The 19,149-nt window shown below is 49.5% G+C and overlaps 1 protein-coding gene across 4 annotated transcripts in view; it reads left to right on the forward strand.

The window, feature by feature from the left end:
• The window catches only part of ZNRF1 (zinc and ring finger 1), a 97,087-nt gene that overhangs the window by 76,932 nt on the left and 1,006 nt on the right, over positions 1 to 19,149 (forward strand). For 2 of the 4 annotated variants that reach the window (XM_008523426.2, XM_008523429.2), the window contains exons 2-4: positions 5,767 to 5,862; positions 16,022 to 16,127; positions 17,830 to 17,921. In XM_008523426.2, the coding sequence (XP_008521648.1) occupies positions 5,767 to 5,862; positions 16,022 to 16,127; positions 17,830 to 17,887 (260 nt within the window). In that variant the 3' untranslated portion in view covers positions 17,888 to 17,921. The other 2 variants (XR_545379.2, XM_070613886.1) reach the window with 2 other exon arrangements.

The following is a 19,149-nucleotide window of genomic DNA, read 5'->3' on the forward strand; positions in this document are numbered from 1 at the left end:
TCACCTACCAGTGGGCCTACCCTTTGACCTGGCCGTAAAAGAGGTCAAGGCCTTGCACCGAGTGGTGAGTGTGGTCTTGTCTTTTCTCGCGTGCTCTGGTCTCTGGTCCACCTGTGGATTCCCTTGCTTAGGCGGGACACTTGAAAGACAGGAAGCAGCTGGACTCTGGCTGATCACACTCTCCTTGGCTCTTCTGGCTGTATAACCTTGAGCTGATCTGATGACAACAGAAAGAAAGGAAATGAGGAGCTCTCTCTCGGCTCCTCTTGATTGGGGGTGGAGGGATCCTGTAGCGGCATTTGGTTGGTAGAGTACACCTAGTGCAGAATTGGTGACTGCAGACAAATTCCCCGTGGTGCTCTGTCATTCATTCCTTCCTCATTTTGAGAGGTTGGCAGAAAAGTCTAGGAACCCGGTAAGTTCCCTTCCTCTGCCGTAGTCCAGTGGGAACAGATGATGGCTTAGGAAACCAGTGTCAGACTTGGTCGGCAAAGCGTAAGCTAGCCTTTGCCTCCCTTTACTCTGTCAGTAGCGAATATTAAAGACACAACACTTTCAGGGCATTGCCTCTGAAAAGAAATAAGACAGGAAGGATGAGGCAGCTGGGAGTACTGCTGACTGCTCACCTGGCTTCCAGGGTGCAAGAGGCAGAGGCTGGTCTCAGATGAACTTAGGGGGTGTCCAGACTCCACCTGTAGCTTTCTCATAAAGGAAAGTAAAGCATCACTTACGCATGCTTCCTGAGTGCTGATGAAGGTCTCATGAAATTTGACAAAATCATATCGATTGGATGACTTTGCGGACCTTTGGTTTATCTTTGTTTGCAGGGTTGATTTTAATTTGGCTCAGACTTTTTCCAAAATGGTGTCAAACCTTCCTAGATATTTTAACCTTTAGATAGCCCATAAAGATCACAGTATTTATCATTCCGTAGGGCTGTTGGTGCTGAATTGTGACTGGACAATTAGGAGAAAAGATTGGGGCAGTAGACTGGTAGAATCCATCTTGATCATCGGATGACCTTTCAGGAAAGAAGGTGGGGACATTAGTTTTTTCCCCTTAGCTCTCCATATTTTTCCGTCCCTCTTACCTTTTGCCCTTTATTTTCCATTTAAAAGGTAATTTGTAAACTCACCATCTTACAACCAGTACTATGGGCTCACTGCCAAGCGGGAAGCAGAATTCTGTCCTTCCATGTTAACAGAATTCTCAGAAAAAAAAAATTATCAATTGTTTCAGTTTATGGGATTATCCAGGACTGTGGGTACTTCAGGAGAAATTGCTGGGACAATGTAGAAGATTTGAAGTTAGTATTTAGTAATACCTGAGTTTGTATAGCATTTATGTTCTCTTTGCCACGTAGCTCCTTCTCCTGTACTAGTCAGCCAGCCACACAGCTCGATGAGTGAGGTCTGCACTGGACGGTCAGACTTCCTGGGTGTTGTGTGCTAGCACTGGCTCTCTCTGACTGTGCTACCTTGGGCAGGTGGCTGACCTTCATGTCCTCTTCTGCAAAATAGAGTTAACATTAGTACCCTCTTCATGTTATAGTAAATAAGAAGACATGGAAAGCCCAGTGGCTGCTCATAGTGACGACTCAGTGAATGCTACTCTTTATCATCCTATGCAAGAGTAGGTGCCACAAAGGTTAAACAAGGACCATTGTTCCACGTTGGCAGTACACAAAGTGCCGTGTACAGTGCTCTAGAAGTTCAAAGGAGACAGATGGGACGAGCAGGTCCCATCTAGCACACTTGGCACAGCCTGTGGCCTCTGGGGCTGATCCATCACCCCCCACATCCTTCCTCCGGCCCTCCTATTCCTTCCTCCTCTTTAAGTGCTGCCAGGTGTGATGATGTTGATATTTCATGCTCCCCCCCATGCATTTGATTAGCTTCTTTTTGCCCTGCTTTCAGGTTTCTTATTTGATCCTTGCAAAAGTGAGGTAAATCACTCTGTCTTTAGATGAGGAAACTGAGGTCCAGGGAAGGTAGATTACTTGCCAAGGTCTTGAGGCTGGAAAACCCAGGTCATTTCCCACTCGTGTAATAGACTAAGTTATTTCTTGAGCCCTAGCTGCCTGCCCGTCCCCAAATCCAGAGGTAGATGATGCAAGGGGTATTAATCCTGCTTTTGCTAGACTGTAGGTCTCTTCTTACTACAGTGGCGCTATCCTCAAACTCTGTTCCGAGGTGTGTTTTCTCAGCACCACTGAGCAGCTGACTCAGTTCTGATGCTGTCTACCTGGAGATAGCATCAGATCCCAGAGGTTAAGGACCCAGTCCCACAAGACTGACCCCACTTCAGATACCAATGCAAGTCTAGGTTGACGTGTGCTTCTGCCTGATTGGCTATTAATTGGAGGTTCCCACAACCCCCACTCACATTCATTTAATTTGCTAGAGCAGCTCCCAGAACTCAGAGAAACATTTTTTTTTTTTACTAGATTAGCATCTTATAAAAAGATACCACTCAGGAACTACCAGATGGAAGAGATGCACAGGGCAAGGTATGTGGGAAGGGGCTCAGAGCTTCCATGCCCTCTCCAGAGCACCACTCTACCTGAATCTCTGTGTGTTCATTAACCCGGAAGCTCTCTGAACCCTGTCCTTTGGGTTTGTACAGAGGCTTCATTACATAGGCATGATTGATTAAATCATTGGTCATTGGTGATTGAACTCTATCTCAAACCTGCCGCCCCTTCCTGGAGGTTACAGGGGGGGACTGAAAGTTCCAACTGTCTAATGAGCTGGTTGGTTCCCCTGGCAACCAGCCCCCATCCTTAGTTTACCAAGGGACTTTCCGAAAGTCACCTCATTAACATAAACTCCTATGTGGTTGAAAGGGGCTTGTTATGAATAGCAAGATATTCCGTTCACCTTTATGGCTATTCCAGGAACTGATAACAAAAGACCAAGAATTATTGGTCTTGTGTTAGGAAATTCCAAGGGTTTTAGGAGCTCTCTGCTAGAAATGGGACAAAGACCAAATATATATTTCTTGTTACAAATCACAATATCACACCTGTGGTCAACTCTTTCTTCCCTGATGGAAAGGACTTTAGATTGGGAGCTGAGAAATATGATTCTAGTCTCAGCCCCCACCCCTCAGTTGTTTGACCTGATGGCCTCACCAGGACTTCCTCCTTTATCTGTACAGTGAGGGCACTGGTCTAAACCTGTGAGTCTCAACTTGTTTTTTTCTAGGACGTAAATGTCTAGTGACATTCCCTCATAGACCTTCTTGTTGGGTGGCCTGCTTCCCAATACCTTAGCTGTAACTCCACCCCTTCTCCTGTACTCAGGGAGTTACCTGGGGATGCAAGGGTTTGAATGATGCTGTTGTAGCAATAACCATGAATCTATTCTAAGGAATCAGAAAAGTGAGTAATGGGCGAGGTGTAAGCCTTTTTGTATGTAACAGATCACTTTAACACCTCCCAATGACCATGTCAGTGCCTGGTGTTAGAGGACCTGGTCCAGAGCACGTCCATCCAGGCCTCCTCATAGCCCTGAGCCCTCAGCCTGCAGACAGGGTGCTAACTTAGCAAGCTTAAAGTAGAAGTATCCTGTAGTCGCTTGAAGTGTGGCAAAACCTTGGTCTGTTTTTTTTTTAAGGTATGCTTTTTGGTGAGGAAGATTGACCCTAAACTAACATATGTTGCCAATCTTCCTCTTTTTCTTTTTTTTTCTTTTTCCTCGCCCCAAGACCCTAGTGCATAGTTGCATATCCTAGTTGTAAGTCCTTCTAGTTCTCCTACATGGGATGCTGCCACAGCCTAGCTTGATGAGTGGTGTGTAGGTCTGTGCCCGGGATCCAAAGGTGAACCCTGGACCGCTGAAGCGTTGTGCACAAACTTAACCGCTACGCCACCAGGCTGGCCCCAACCTTGATCTTTTGAGTCAGAAAAAAAGGTGAACAAATCTCTGAAGAAAATGAGACAATCTCCCAATGGCTGGTCATTTTGTGGAAACTTATTTACTATATGTATTGGTTTATTTGTAGGGTGCAGGTATGAGGGCAGATCCAAGGGTACAGAGGGACTTAGGTTAGATGTGAGACATCTTCATTCTACAAGACTCAAATTCATTACTCATCTGTCCACTGCGTGTGTAACAGTGGGTGTGTAGATTTCTAAACTGGATTAGAAAAGAATTAGCCTGGCACGTTGGAGATCCAGTTTTGCCAGAAAACTGAGGATGGACCCTCCACCACCATGTTTCTTTTCAGTCTTCAGGTTTTATTAATGGATTCATAACCACCCCAGAGATCAAAAAATACAGCCTCTTCTCAAAGCTTCAGTTAATAGCACTTCCGGGACTTTTTAGCTGAGATGCTTAGATGCTAAAGATCTTTGCGGAAAGAGGTCGGGGGAATGGGGACCGTACCACAGAGTCCCAGGTCTGCTTTGTCCGTAGTTAACCAGACCCCGGGTCTTCTGTCTGTTCCTATAGTTCAGAGCATTGTCACTGAAAAGAGGAGGTTTGGAGAAGACTTTAAGCAAAGCGCCTGTGCCCTACATGGGAACATGGGAGTCGGCTTGCTTCCTGTCTCAGCACCACCAGCTGTCAGAGGGCCCGGCTTTCCATACAGCATGGGCAAGGCCCCACAGGAAGGACACTGGTGAAGGTGTGAATTCCTCCTCTGTCCTGGAACAGCTAACAGTTAACATGAACCCTCAGCCTTTTATCTGTTTCATAAGATATGTTGCTGACAGATATTACCAGCATCCAGTGAAACTGTGCATGGGACATTTTGACTAAAAATTAACAGAAGAGTCAGTCCTTCACAACAATATATGGATGTGCTGTATTTGACCTAGGAAATCCAGGCTGGGTAGGTAGAAATCATGGTTACAAAAGGGAGCAGCTACGATGTGAACAAATAAATAACTTTTCAATGGTATTGGATCTTTTTGGTAGAATGGGAAAGAATTAATTCATTTGAAAATAATTTTAGTAAAAGTAAAATGGAGAAATTAGGAGTAGTTTGCGTTTTATCTGTAAAAAATAGTTTATAAAAAATAAATCAAGGGACTGTGTTTGCTTAATGGAATTCAACTCAGAACACTCTCAGCCGAAATCCCCAACACGGATACAATTCCGATGAAACTCCTTGGGTGTATAAGCAGTCCACACTTCCTTGGGAATAGAACAGCAGGGCCAGAACGCCCTGTATTCACCTGGCGTTGTGAAACAGCTGCTACTCTTAGTGGCATATGGCCAAGGCATGTGTGGCATTTGGGAGTGCTCCGGAGGGTCACCCCGCTGCTCCACACACTGTCAGGACAGCTGCTTAGCTGTGGGGAGGCAAAGGTGCCTTGGGTGAAGGATGGAGGCACTGATGACTGGAGGAATTCCTCCCACAGGTGTGAGGTGGAAGGTGAATAAACTCTTCATTATTCAAAGACTTTATTTAGTTGCCTTGATTTGCTGCTTCCCTGTCCTCACTGCCCACAGACTCCCTTGGGAAAGGATCTAAAAGAAAATACAGCTCAAATCAGTTGTCAATGACTTCTGATAAACCACAGCAAGGGGCGTAGGACAGGGAGAGCACAATTTGAAAAATGGGAGTTGGAGACTGTCATAAAATAACAAAATTTTGCATAACTTTATGAAGGAGAAATCGGGTCTAGGGTATATCTGGATTGTAATTCTCCATGTTGACTCTGGCCCCACATGGCCATAGTCATTTAAGAGTGTTTGCGTTTATTATGGGTATATTTGCTTTGGAGAAAACATTTCATCCTGTTTTCCTCTCTTTCAGGTTTCAAGTGCCCCATTTGCTCCAAGTCTGTGGCTTCTGATGAGATGGAAATGCACTTTATAATGTGTCTGAGCAAACCTCGCCTCTCCTACAACGGTAAGGGCTTGCCTGGGGGAACCTCTGAGTGAGGGTCTTCCCAACCTTGCGAGGCTCTGGGCAGCATTTCCACCTGCCTTCCGGCACAAATGCCTGAATGGTGATGAACTGTTCAGGGAGTCTTGCTGCATCAGTCGGAGAGGAAGTGGAGAGGAAGTGGAGAGGGACAAGGAAGGAAGGCCCAGGGGGCAGGTCTGCAGTACCAGGAAGTCTCTTGAGCCGCTCAGTTAGTCCTTCTACCCGCCCAGTTCCTTGGACCTCTGATGCCTTCACCCATTCACACAGCTGACAATAGGGGGCCTAGAGGGAGTGCCACCTCTCCTTGGGGGAGGGGGAGTCTGTGCAGGTGGTTTGCACGAGTGCTTAAGCCCTGACTTTCCACGGTAGAATAAGTGCAATATGTGCACACCCTTTAGGGATTAAAAATGCTGACCTGCCACCTAGTCTCTCCACCCAGGCCATGCTGCTTCCTACCTTGGGGCTGCCCAGAACTAAGCAGTGAATACAACAGGGGGTAGGATCACCGGGCCAGGGAACTCCGTGAAACCCAAGTTCCCCTCATATGGCACCTCTGTGGACAAAGTGAGTGTCAACATCTGCCTGGTATGCTGATCCGAGTTCAAAGCCTGCCCTCCCACTTACTGGCTGCATGATCTTAGGCAAGTTGCTCAGTTTAGCAGAGTCTTGGTTTCCTGGTCCATAATATGGGGTTATTAAGATCTGATTCATAGGATTATTGTCAGAATAAAGTAAGATATTAGACCTAAAACCCTGCAACACAGAGCCTGCACACGGTCAATGCCCAGGAAGTTATAGCTGCCATTTATAGGGACAGCAGCCCTGAAAGATACAAATTCTTTTTGTCACTTTCCAGAGTGGACTGGCTTCTCTTTAGTGCTCCGTGCCCTGTGCTCTTGGTGGCTGTCTGATTTTCTATCCTTATTTGCTTAGTCTGCTCTTCAAACCGTGTTCCACAGAGAATGGCATCTTCTACGGAAACAGGCACTGAATCTGGCTGGGGTGTGCTCTGACCCTGTCACTGGGCCTGCCTTCTAGAATTAAAGTCACAGCAGTGCTTAGGAAAAGAGTCCCATGATTTCTCAGAGAGTCTAAGGACAGGACGGGTTGTGAGTCTGGATCACTTGACCCCCATCCTGATGATGAAAGTTTCCTCGGAAGACTCTCCTTACAGATTTGTCCTTGATGTACTGTCCTTGGGCTCCTGCCTCCTCAGATCCAGATGTGCTCCTTCCCCTACACAGCATTAGCCTGGGGAGGCCTGATGATACCAGATTGTTCCTAAGGAATCTGATCAACTCATGGTTCTCCTGAAAACATATCCTGCTATTCTCTTATCTCTTATTTACTTGCTCAGCCAAAAGGTCCTGTATGCCTGCAGGTGGGCCAGTTCCCTGCTTGTCTCAGCTACGTGCGGTCTGGTAACCTTTGCTCAGGTTGGAGGAACAGCTGCAGGGCAGGTTGGGGCCCTGCCTCTGCCTCCAGCGTTTTCTTCCCATTCGTATCCTACCTGGTGTCCAGGAAGCCCCTCTTCTCCCCAGCGGACAGCCTGTTCCTGTCCCTGGGGACTGACTGCCACCATGTCTCTGAATCTGTTGTCAGGCGAGCTCCTCGGCTTCCTCTCAGACTCATCAGTGTGCTGTGCATTCCTTCGAGGATGCTGCAGCTCCACTTTGTTCTGTTCCTCATCTGCCTGGGACCACGAAGGGAGAGGAGTCTTCTCCCGTAGCTCTCAGCCCTCCCCAACCATGGCCTTAGAAACTCTGTTCATTTGTTTTCCACATGTGCAGAGCCCTTGTGAAGACCGCTTTTTGTCCTGTGGGTTGCTGGGGAGAGTTCTCTGTAGACACTGCCTTGCTGTCATAAGAACACAAAGTAGCCTCAGAGTGGGCTCGGCCCGAGAGGACCGGGCTCCTGGTGTCATCAGGGGGAACGTTGCAAGGGCAGCTGTGGAGGACAGAGCGCTCTTGGGGCCACCTGAATAAGGAGTACCCACATGCCCCATTTGGAGAAGGGAAGGTGAGGGGCTCAGGCTCCTTTGCCGGAGAACTGCCCAGGAGCACCGCCATTGCCTCTTCTGTTTTAGCACTTAAGTCCCCAGTGCTGCCCATAGGTCTCCTCCCTGCCTGCGGCCGTAGGGAAGGGTCCTCCTGTTCTTTCACCTTCGCCTCCGTGGGAGAGCAGGCTTGGCAGCCCCACCTGAGCGCAGGTCACCTGCAGAAGCCACACTTGGAGCCAGAGTCTCCTTAGAGAAAGAGGATGTTAACCAACCAGCCTGAGGCATAACTGCAGCCATTCTTGGTCTGTTCTCATTTTTTCCACCTCCTCTAACTGAAAGGCCACCTCATCGGGGTGGGTGGGTGTGAGTAAACCAGAGGCTTGAAACTCGAGGATCTCTTTTGCAAAAGCCAGTGCTTTACCACCAGAGGCAAAGAGAGGCATGTTGCCTGGGTCCTATCAGTGGGATTTGTCTTAAGGCAATGACGGTGCTTCAGAAGCAGTGGTGTGACCCCTCTGTGTACATGATTGATGCAAAAAGGAGACCTTCACGGCTGGACTCCCCATTTCAGTCTTTGTCTTCTCTGAAAACACCTAACCCTTCCAGATGAGAGGAAGGTGTTAGCCATCTGAGGTCTATATGTGGGATGGAAGTCTCCATCCCCTGGGCTGTCTAAGGCCTGTTCTAGTTCACATAAAGCACAACCCTTTCAGGAGCCGTAGACCAAAGTCCCAAGTCAGGACCTCCGGGTATTTATTTTGGTTTTGCCAGTACATATTTTACCCATGATTTCTCATCATCCCATTGTCCCCGGCTTCACTTTATCTTTTCTATTAAAAAGTGTGAGGAGACAGAGTCTGTGAAGTGTAGAGCTCTAGGAATCTTTCTGGAAAAGGGGCAGGATGAGGCCTTCTTAGTGGATAGAAAGGTGCTGTTTTCTTACAAAGATTCACTAGAACTCCTGGTCACTCCACTGGAGATTCCCCCCCCCCCCACCCCACCCCACACACACACTTTCTGTAATTGCTGGCACCACTTGGGGAAATTTTTAGAAAATTTACAGTGGTTATATAAGATGAAATTTAGTCAACCACCAAAGGAATAAAGTGGGAACCTCTTAAATGAGGCAGATAAAAAGTAGTATTTTTCTTATTATGAAGGTTGGCCTGAGCCATGGGTTGGAAGGCCTCCAGTAGCCGCCTGCCAGTTAAAAAAAAAAAACAACTTAGGAAAGGCAAGACTAGTTCAGCTGGTTCACCCAGTGCTCAAGAGAAACGTGAAGACCAATAAATGTGGCTCCCAGGGCAAGCCCCTAGCTGAGAAGGTACGCTAGATTGTGAGCATGCCAGCCTTGCTGGAGGGGCAGGGAAGGGAGCTAGACCCCAGAGCTCTGAATGTTAACGTCCTTCATTCTTCTCTTCCTGGGCTCTGAACCCAGGACTCCTAGGAGATGAGGAAGGAGTTATTGGGACCCATATTTATGGGTAAATGTCGTCAGTTTGAATGGGCCTTTTAATTTCTCTCCAGCATCTGTTTGTGGTTCTGAGATTGGGGTAACTCACCTTCAAGAATACACACTCAAATTTTGACCATCAGATTGCCTTGAGATGGGGGACCTGATTTTGCTATGAATAGAAGAGATTCATAATACGCAAGGAGGGGGGAGGGTCTTGACAGTTGACTGACTGTCCATTGAAAGCTTAGGAGGCCTGGTTCCAGGGCCAGCCAGGGGTCCTTGGCGCAGGGAGATTCTAGCATGTGGCAGATTCCTTTGCCAACAGTATTAAGAGAGCTTGTGGCTGTCAAAGCAGCTTCAAAAGATCCTCTCACCTTAGCTTTCTTCAGGGCACAGACCCGTGCCTTGTTTCTTAGGTCCTGACTGCCCTCCCCTCCTCTCTGCCAAGGGTCATTGCCCCCAACTTCATGGCTCTTAGAATGCTAAGTGTCACACAAGGTTTCTTTAAAGGAGAGGGCATCTGGCTCCACTAAAAGTAGGAATGCCTCCTGCTAGTTTATCCCGACCTAAGCCAGCAGACCCGTGTAAGGCAGACCTAAGCTAGAGACAAAGGCTTTTTGGCCTTTGTCTCTGCTGAGACCCTGGGGTTGGGATGGAAGTGTCTTTTCTTGGGCCTGGGGGAGCCAGGAAGTAGCTGAGCCACTTGCCCAGCCCAGTGGGATGCTGCCAAGAGCTATTGTCAGATGCTCTAATAGCAGCTGAGTCTGGCTGCGGAGGTGTTTGTCCTGGTGCTTCTACAGGAGGGAGGGGTAGAGGGAGCTCCCGGCAGCTGCTGGCTGGCAGGCCACTGGGTGAATGAGGAGTGGGTGGGAGGATGGGGGGCCTGCAGGGAAACCAGAATCCGGTGGCTAAAGGAGAGGGGACTGAGTGGGGTCACTTTTGGGAGCCTCTGTAAATATGCAGCCTTCTGGGCCCAAGCTTTACTCAGCTCACCGCTCTGGGCTGTTGTTATCGCAGCCCACCTTGCTAAGACAGTTGGGTCGCCTCACAGTCCTGGGGTGTTGGGGTCGTGATGCCACTGCTGATAGGGCAGAACTCTTTCTGCTCAAAGTCTCCTTTTTGCCTGGAGATTTCCCAAGAAGGGAGCTGGCATTGGTGGCACTGCCCCTTCCTGTCCTCCAGGAGACTGGGCCAGCAGATCTGCACGTGCTGAAGGTGCTACAAAGACCATGCTTTTCCACACCTAGGCTGGAAATGAGGCTAGGGGCTGGAGTCTGTGTCTCTGTTAATTTGCTAGGGGTCCTCCCTCTGGCTCCCACGTTCCTTCCTGCCAGGGCCTTAACTGCCATCAGGCACAAGGGGAGATGTATTATGTCTGGTCCTGCACTCAGCTGCTGGCTCCGAGCTGCGCAGCATCAGCCTTCCCTCTCGGCTGCCTGGCAGAAATAACTTGTAGCTGTTTGGGCCTCCTCACCCGCTCTGTGCCACTAGCAGTTCTGGGGGTCCCTTGAGGAATGTTGAGCACTCTCCACGGGGCAGCTAAGCCCCATAGTGGCACCCGGAGGGCAGCAGTGCAGCTCCCTAAATCTGGCCTATTCACTCTGAGTATCTAGGTTCCTTCATCCTCCTTGGGCTCCGCACGCACACATTCACAAAAAGAGAAGGATCTGAAGCTGTCTGTGAGACGGTTGCTGGTTTCTAGTCCCAAGAGAAGAGACCCTATCAGTTGGTCTTTTAAGGAAAGTTGGCAAGGTGGCGAGTGGAAGGAACTGGGCTTGGGACTCATGGCCACTTACCAGCTACCTGAGCTGATCTAGAGACCCTCACATGGTCTTTAGGCTTTATTGAGACGTGTCTGAAGTTTCTGGCATATAGCTGGCCCCAAAGAAGTGATGGCTCTTTTTTCCTCCTCCTCCTGCATCTCTTTTCTTTGACAAAGGGCAGCTATCAGAAGTGCGACCCCTGTGTCTCAGGGAGGGAACAGAAGTAGGCCGCCATCTTCCACCCTTAGCCCCATCACAGGCATCACTCATCCTGCTTTGGTGCCAGAGAGTGTTGCCTGCCACTCTGGTTTGGTTCCCTGGTCTGGTTGGAGGGACAGGCATTGGCACCATCTAGCACCACCCCAGCCAGGCCAAACATACTTACAAACTCCTCCTTGGGTAGTGATAGTGGCTTTGCGCATGGATATCAGGAAGCTTGGGAGGGGCCTGGGAGGCAGTAAGAGAAAGGCAGACAGCACAGCTTCGTTCCTGTGTTCTCATCAGCCAGCATTGGTTGAGTCCCCTTCCTTTGGGGACCTGGGGGTGCATTTGGGTCCCTCTGCAGAGTGGCCTCAACTTGTGCCAGGCTCAGGGTCCTCAGCTTTGTGCTGTGAGGTCCTCTGACAGTGGGCAGCAGGCTCCCATCAGAAGAGTGTGGAAGTCTTGTTGGAACCAGTTGATAGCCAGTCTTCAGCTTCAGCCATTTCCACTCCCCTGCTGGACTTCCAGGAACATCTGGGGGCTGCTGATTCCCAGAGCCCCAGGGATTGGAACAGGAAGTGTTGCTCAACCCACTCAGGCCTGTTGCCGGATTTGTGTTCCTCCTGCCTTCCACTGTGGGAAGAATGCTGGTCCCTGGGCACTGCACTGGGTGTGGGCACTGCTGCCTCCCCATGCCATCGGGTTCCAAGGCCCTGACATCTCCTGTCTCAGGAAGCTTCAGGCAGCCTTTTGCAGCCAGGGCTCTTGATCCCAGTGAAATGTGTTCCCCACAGTGTGCTAGCCTGGCGGCGCAGCTGCACAGTTTAGTGCTTCCCACCAGTGCTGCAGACCCAGGCTGGCTGGCTGGTGAGGCACAACACTGCGCTGTGTGTGAAAGTGCTTTGTAAAGTGTTGTGTAGTGGTAATTGATTGTTAGTAGAAAAGGCTGCATCTAACCTTCCTGTGCTCAGGTCTGAGTCCTTGAGTGCACGATAAGATTACGATAAGAAAATGAACCGCCCTTGTGCCTCCCGTCCCTTCCTCCTTCCTCTTCCCCTGGTGATATCCTTGTGAAAAGAGAGGAGAATCCAACCCTGCTGAAGAAGCAAACCCCAAATCTTATCTGGCTCCCTGCCCCATACCTCAGTCACCTCTAAGCGAGGGGCCAGGGGCTGCACAGACCCTCCCAGAACTGACAGAGATGACGGAGAGAGCACAGCCAGCGCAGAAAGCCGTTTGGGACCCAGGGAATTCTAACTTGACCCTTGGGCTCAGAGCTAAGTTACAAACCAGTCGCGGAGAATGCAGGGGGACACTAATTCAGAACCAGTGATCTTGCTGTGCTCCTCAGGAGACCATCCATTAAGTGTGGAGAGGAGCCCATGAAAGGGGGCTCTATCCCAAACTCTCACTTTATAGATGAGTTTCCAAGCCGAGAGAGTGAGAAATCAATGCCCAAGAACGTCTACAGTATGACTCTGCCTTCTCAAAGCTAGACTGTTTTTCCTCCCATCTTTGTTGGGGATTTTTCCTCCAATAGTTTATTATGGGAAACACTGAATGTACAGCAAGGTGGAGGGTTTTGCCATGAACACCCAAATCCCTGCCACCTGGAGTCTGCACTGTTCTTCCTGTGTCACGTCTCTCCCTGCACCTGTCCGTCTTATCCTTTTGATACATTTCAGAGTAAAATGAAAACACTCATATGATTCTTTATTGGGGTTTTTAATGATAAAAGTAATGTATGTTCAAACAATTCAAAGTATGTGAAAATATTTTTCTTCTACTCCTCCTTTCCTCCACACTATTAAAGTGTGTGTATCCTTCCAAACTTTTTTCTGTACTTACACAAACATATATATACACATAAATATTTAAATATGTATGATATCTCATGCTTTAAAAAATGAGATCATAGCCCTTTTATTGATCTGCCACTTGCCACATTAGGAGTCTGAGGTTGTACTCCAATGGCAGACTGACTATGTGCTGTCGGCTTTTTCTGTTTATGTCACCCTTTCAGGTGGGCCTTTAGGTTAGACAGATCTTAACAGATGCAGAAAATGACCACAGGTTGTTCTGGTGGCCAGGAAGCTGGGAGTGACTTCTCTCCCCGCTCCTGTGCATGGGGATTTAAGTATTGGATTGTCTTAGGCTTTTTCTTGGGGCCCCTGTTTGGGGGCTTTGAGTCACTATAGCCTTTTAAGCCATGAAGAATCCTCATTTTATGGGCCCCAGATGTTTCTCTTTCCACCAAAGTAATCAGAAGGCACCAAGCAGAGTCCCAGGCCTTGTACTCCATTCACAAGCCCTGTGACTTAAGCAAGATGTTTGACTTCTCCGGCTTCAGTATTCCTGTTTGCAAAGTGGGAATAACGCCGTGTGCCCTGCCTGGCTTGTAAGATTGTGAGGCTCAATTGAACACACACACAGAATCTCAGTATGTAAAATCTTTTAGTAGTGGGGAGTTGGTCCTGCTTCAGGCTCTCCTTCCTTCACATCAATAACCCTGCTCTCTTGGTAGTTGTCCTGTGGTTTTGAGAACTTCTGGGTCACCTTTTGCTTACTTCACCTCTTTCACGTGCCTTTTCTATATTAGGGTTAACCTGGTTTCTGTAGTCTGCATTCTTTGGATTTCAGTCCAAACTTTCCCCCAGATAATCTCTTTATCCCACATCTACACTTCTTACGCACATCTCTTCTAAACCCCAGATCTAGACTTGAACACACTTCTGGAGGTTTCCATTGGCGTGTCCCGGTGGAGACTCCTAGTCAGTACCTCCCACCCAACTCTGAATTCATTGCTTCCTTCCCATGCTTGTCCTCCTCCTCCTGGGTTCCCTCTCTTAGTGATGAGCACCTGCCATTTACCCAGCTGCCCTAGTTGGCGTGCCCTTCCTCCCTTCCTGCCCCATTGCTAGTGCAGGGCTTGAGTTCATCTGTCCTGCATTGCTGTGTTGGCCTCCAGAGTGGGCTCCCCATCTGTGGCCTCTTCCAGTCCATTCTCCAGTAGTTTCCAGAGACCGGATTTGACTAGAGAGCGTCTCCAGGGCCTCTCAGTGAACCAGATAAAACCCAAGCACCACAGCAGGACATGAGTCTGTCCTGGGGAAGTTGTTCTCATTCCCTCCCGCCCAGGCCCCCAGGCGGCTCTCTGCACCTGCCATAGTAAACTTCCTGCAGGTCCGCCCAGGCACTGTTCCCTTAGCCCGGACTAGCCTTCCCTCACAGTCCGCACCCAGTGAGGCATCTTCCACACGTCTCACACCTGGGCCTGTATGTATCGTGAGGCTTCCTAGAAATTTCTCTGTTGTTCATTTCCGTTTTCTTGTTCAGCCTCCCCTGTTAGACTATGAGCTTCTTGAATCCTGAGACTGTGGCCTATTCACCGAGTCACCTGTGCCCAGAATGTCGTGGAATTTTAATAAAGGATTGCTGACTCGGCCGTGGTGCTCTCCCTCTTCTGCTCCAGTTTTTCCAGTCATAACTTTGCTAGGGGTCCATGGTGTGCGGTAGCTTCCTTCCATTCATTCTTTTTCGTGTGGGGATGGGGGGTCTTTTTTCTTTTTTTTTTTTAAGTTGTGCATTTAGTAGCATTTAGGACGTTCACAATGTTGTGCAACCACCATCTCTGTTTAGTTACAAACATGTCATCACCCCAAAAGAAAACCTCTTGCATGATTCCACTTACATGAGATATCTAAAATAGTCCACTTCATAGAACCAGAGAATAGAATGGTAGTTGCCAGGGGCTGAGGAGAGAGGGAAATGGAGAATTGCTATTCAACGGATATAGAGTTTCATTTATGCAAGATGAGTAAGTTCTAGAGATCTGCTGTACAACATTGTGCCTATAGTTAACAATACTGTACCATACACTTAAAAATCTGTCAAGAGAGTAGATCTCACGTTAAGTGTTCTCACCACAAAGAAGAAAAGAGAAAATTCCTTCCCCATTAAACAGTCACTCACCATTCCCTCCTGCCCCTGGCCCCTGATTTACTTTTTGTCTCTATGAATTTGCCTATTCTGGACATTTCATATAATGGAATCATACAGTAGGTGGCCTTTTATGTCTGGCTTTTGTCACTTAGCGTATTTTTGAGATTCATTCATATTGTAGCATGTGTCACTTTGTCATTACTTTTCATGACTGTATACTATTCCATTGTATGGATATACCACATTTTGTTTATCCATTCATCAGTTGGTGGACATTTGGGTTGTTTCCACCTTTTGGCTATTGAATAATGCTGCTGTGGATGTGCATGTACAAATATTTGCTAGAATACCTGTTTCTCCCGTTCGTTCTTGCCTTGTACCTCTCTTCCCATCACCATATCTTTCCAAACCAGCAATCAGTGCACCTGGTCTATGTAGCGTTGAGAGGAAAAGTCTGTTCAGGAAACAGTTTGCCTCATGCTGTCTCTGCTATGTGTCTATCCCTCTCCAAGCCTTTTTCGTCCTCCATCCCCTTGGCCACTTTTTTGATGATTAATCCCATTTTGTCTTTGGATAATTAACATGTGATGTGCATGTCTTGTCTCCACAGTGAGGGCCTTCACACCAAGGTACCTCTTGGGCTTCTGTGTCCCCCACAGAGCCTTGCACACTTTGGGTGACCCAAGCAGTCTCAACCAGTTCCTAGGCCCGTACTTGCTTTGTGCCACCTGTCTGCTGGTGACTGACCCTCTCCCACTCTCCCCTGTCGCCCCTTTGCAGATGACGTGCTGACTAAAGATGCGGGTGAGTGTGTGATCTGCCTGGAGGAGCTGCTTCAGGGGGACACGATAGCCAGGCTGCCCTGCCTGTGCATTTATCACAAAAGGTACGAGAGAGCTGGTGGGGCCAGCTCTTCCACATCCCAGATCCCAGGGGCCTCCTTCCAGCTTGGAAGAGAGAAGGGCCAACCCTCATCAGTAGCCATTCTGTCCCATTGGGTGCAGGACAACCCTTCCTCCCCCTGAGGGCTCTGAGTGGGATCCAGGCAGAGGCCAGCAAATAGGAATGTGTGAACGTGCTCAGTGCAGGGCCAAGCAGAATTGCACAAGGTTTTGCTCTGGTTTGTTGGCCTGGATGGTGGGGGCTGATGGAGAGACCTGTGGAGACCCATAGGTTGGAGGTGCTTAGGACCCCACAGAGCCAAAGATTCCATTCTTTGGAAAGTTGATCCTCCATCCGCCTCCCTGAGCCTTTTCTTCCTCTTTGGGCCCCTCTGCTCCATGGGGTGAGGGCCTTCATCTGTGCAAGACAGGCAGCATGGAGGGGTGTGCTTGCTGCCCCTGCACCCGCCTCTTCTCCCCAGAAGCCCAGGAGGCAGGAATAGCCACTACCTGTGGGACCACAGCCCTGAAAGCTGCTATAATTAGCAGGGCTGAGATTTATCCTCAGGCTCCAGCATGAGCCGCCTTCTTGTTTCCAACTGGAAAGAAGACACCACCTTACCCAAGACAGGAGGACGCTCTGTGCTGCCTGTGGCTGCCACCTGCTCTCAGCTCCTTGAGCCTAAAGCTTCTTCCTGACACACAGGCTTTTCCAAAGCCTGGTTCCCGGAGCTGCTGTCCACAGGGTGACCATGGTGCCTGGTACTCGGATGTGGCTGATGCAGGGAAGGCTGCAGGTTGGCCTGAGGGAGGAGGTCTTGGTCTAGGCCCAGCACGGACCGCTCCAGTGTCCTGGGCAGGCACCAACCAGAACCAGAAGAAAGGAATCTTTGGCTCTGGGGAGAATTATGCAAATGATCTGTCTGGTTCCTGTCTTTGAAAATACCCAGATGTTGGTTTACAAATCAGAGAGCTGTCTTGGGGCAATCTCTGTCTCCTCTCTGATTCAGACAGTCCTTCCTGTAAACACTAGAGACCAGGGTTTCACTGTCAGCCTCCTCTCTGGCTCTCCATGGCAGTGTCACTGAGCCAGAGGGCCATCCTCCTCTTCCCACCTTCTCTGGGGAGGGCTAGATACCCACTGCCCACTACAGCAAACAGAGCCAGGTAGAGCTTAGGGGTCTCCTGAGAAATTAGCCACCAGGGAGGGAGCCTCAGGGCTGTTGCTTTGATCCAGGAGAGGGCTCTCTCAGGACCCCAGAGCTCAGAGCACTGGCCAGCCTGGGGGTCTTTGTTCCCCTTCCCTGCTCTTCAAGCCTTTGAGATAGTTGACTAGCCACCCTGCACAGGTCGCCCTCTCTCACCTTCTCACCTAATAGCTGTTGCCACCCTCCTGGGCTCCACACAGGTAAGATCTTGGTTCCTCTCAAGGCCACACTCCCCCCTACTTCCTGCAGTGCCCAGGTCCACCCTGATCCTGTATCCACCACACCAGATTGGCTGCTCCCAGCTGAGCCAAGATTAGTCTTAGTGTTCTCCCTGCTTCCTTCTTGCACAAAGTGGGTATCTGGGGACACCTTTATTTTCCCATGGGGTCCTCACAGGTGAGATGTAGGAAATTTTCTGCTCAGAAACCTGACCCTTGGAGAGAGCCAAGTGTCCTGGTCAGCAGGTAATGTATTTCCCCTTGCTGCCTCCCTGCCTCAGTTGCATAGACTCGTGGTTTGAAGTGAACAGATCTTGTCCAGAACACCCTGCGGACTGACCCTGCTGGGCTCACTTGCTGACTCCTCTCAAAGGTGAGCCCGTGGTTGGGGGTGCTCTGGGCTCAAGGTTTGGGGCAGAGTCACTCTGGGGCCTGGAGGTGGGGGGCTGAGTTGCCCTTATTACACACCCCACTGAGAAAGGAGCAGGGGGAGAGGGGAGTGTCTTAGCAACTAGTGATCCCATAAAGGGGAATATGATTCCCTGGGAAGGATGAGAGATACAAGCTCGCAGTTATGAAGAACTTGCTCAGTAGAGTTGGATTAGTTGGGGAAAAGACCAGTGTATTCCAGACATCTAGGGTGAATCTTGCTGAAGAAGGTCAGAAAGATCCCCTCGGAATGTGCCAGGTAGGAGAAGCTCGGGGACGGGACACTGGGTTTGCAGCCCAGCTCTGCCTTGTGCTCGTCAGGCGGCTGGGGCAAGTCCTTACCTCTCGGGTCTCTTTTTCTTTGGGGATGGGGATAATCTTGCTCCCCATCCCCGTGTGGACATCACACCATGAAACAAGACAGTCTGTGGGACAGTGCATTGTCCCCTGCCTTGCTTGTCAGCAGTCATTTCTCTGCTGGTTCTTCCCACCTGCAGGCTACCTCCCTCACCCCTGCTTCTAGATGAATCTGAGGCCTCCAGGCCCGACTCGGCCCCACCTAGCCCACAGCCCAGGTCCCCAATTCCACAGCAGGCCAGCGCAACTAACTTCCTCTCCCAAATATGCGCTCGTGTTCCCCAGTACAACGTCTGGTCTGACCTCTCCATTTCTTCCTCAGGACACTCTTTACTGCTGACCATCCTCTCCTGTCCCCATCCTATCTGTCCCTTTGAGTTCTGGGCTGGCACTTCCTTTTTTCTGGCAGACAGATAAAACCCCTAGAGAAACTAAAACCCTGACTCCACCTCATCTCACATCCAAAGGTTTTGGGGCCTCGTTTCTTTTCTGTCTCTCTCTCTCTCTCTCATTTCCTTGTTTTCTTTTGTTCTATGTTAGGTTTATTTTATTTATTCCAAGTAAACTCCCAGAACAGCTGATGATGTCAGACAGATCAGGGACATTTGCTCTTTTTACCTTCCCCTCAAAAACTGAGGACATGGGGAGAAGAAAAAGCGAGGGTGAGCATGAGGAGAGGGAGTGGAGCCTGGCACTGGTGTGCGAGTGTGAATTCCCGGCATGATGTTTGGCTTTGGGGGGCCCCCCCCAGACCGGAACCACAGACACCCCCGCCCGGCCTCAGCAGGATGCCCACGGCTGGCCCCAACGGAGCG

The sequence above is a fragment of the Equus przewalskii genome, chromosome 3 (genome assembly GCF_037783145.1).
Source record: "Equus przewalskii isolate Varuska chromosome 3, EquPr2, whole genome shotgun sequence".
NCBI lineage: Eukaryota > Metazoa > Chordata > Mammalia > Perissodactyla > Equidae > Equus > Equus przewalskii.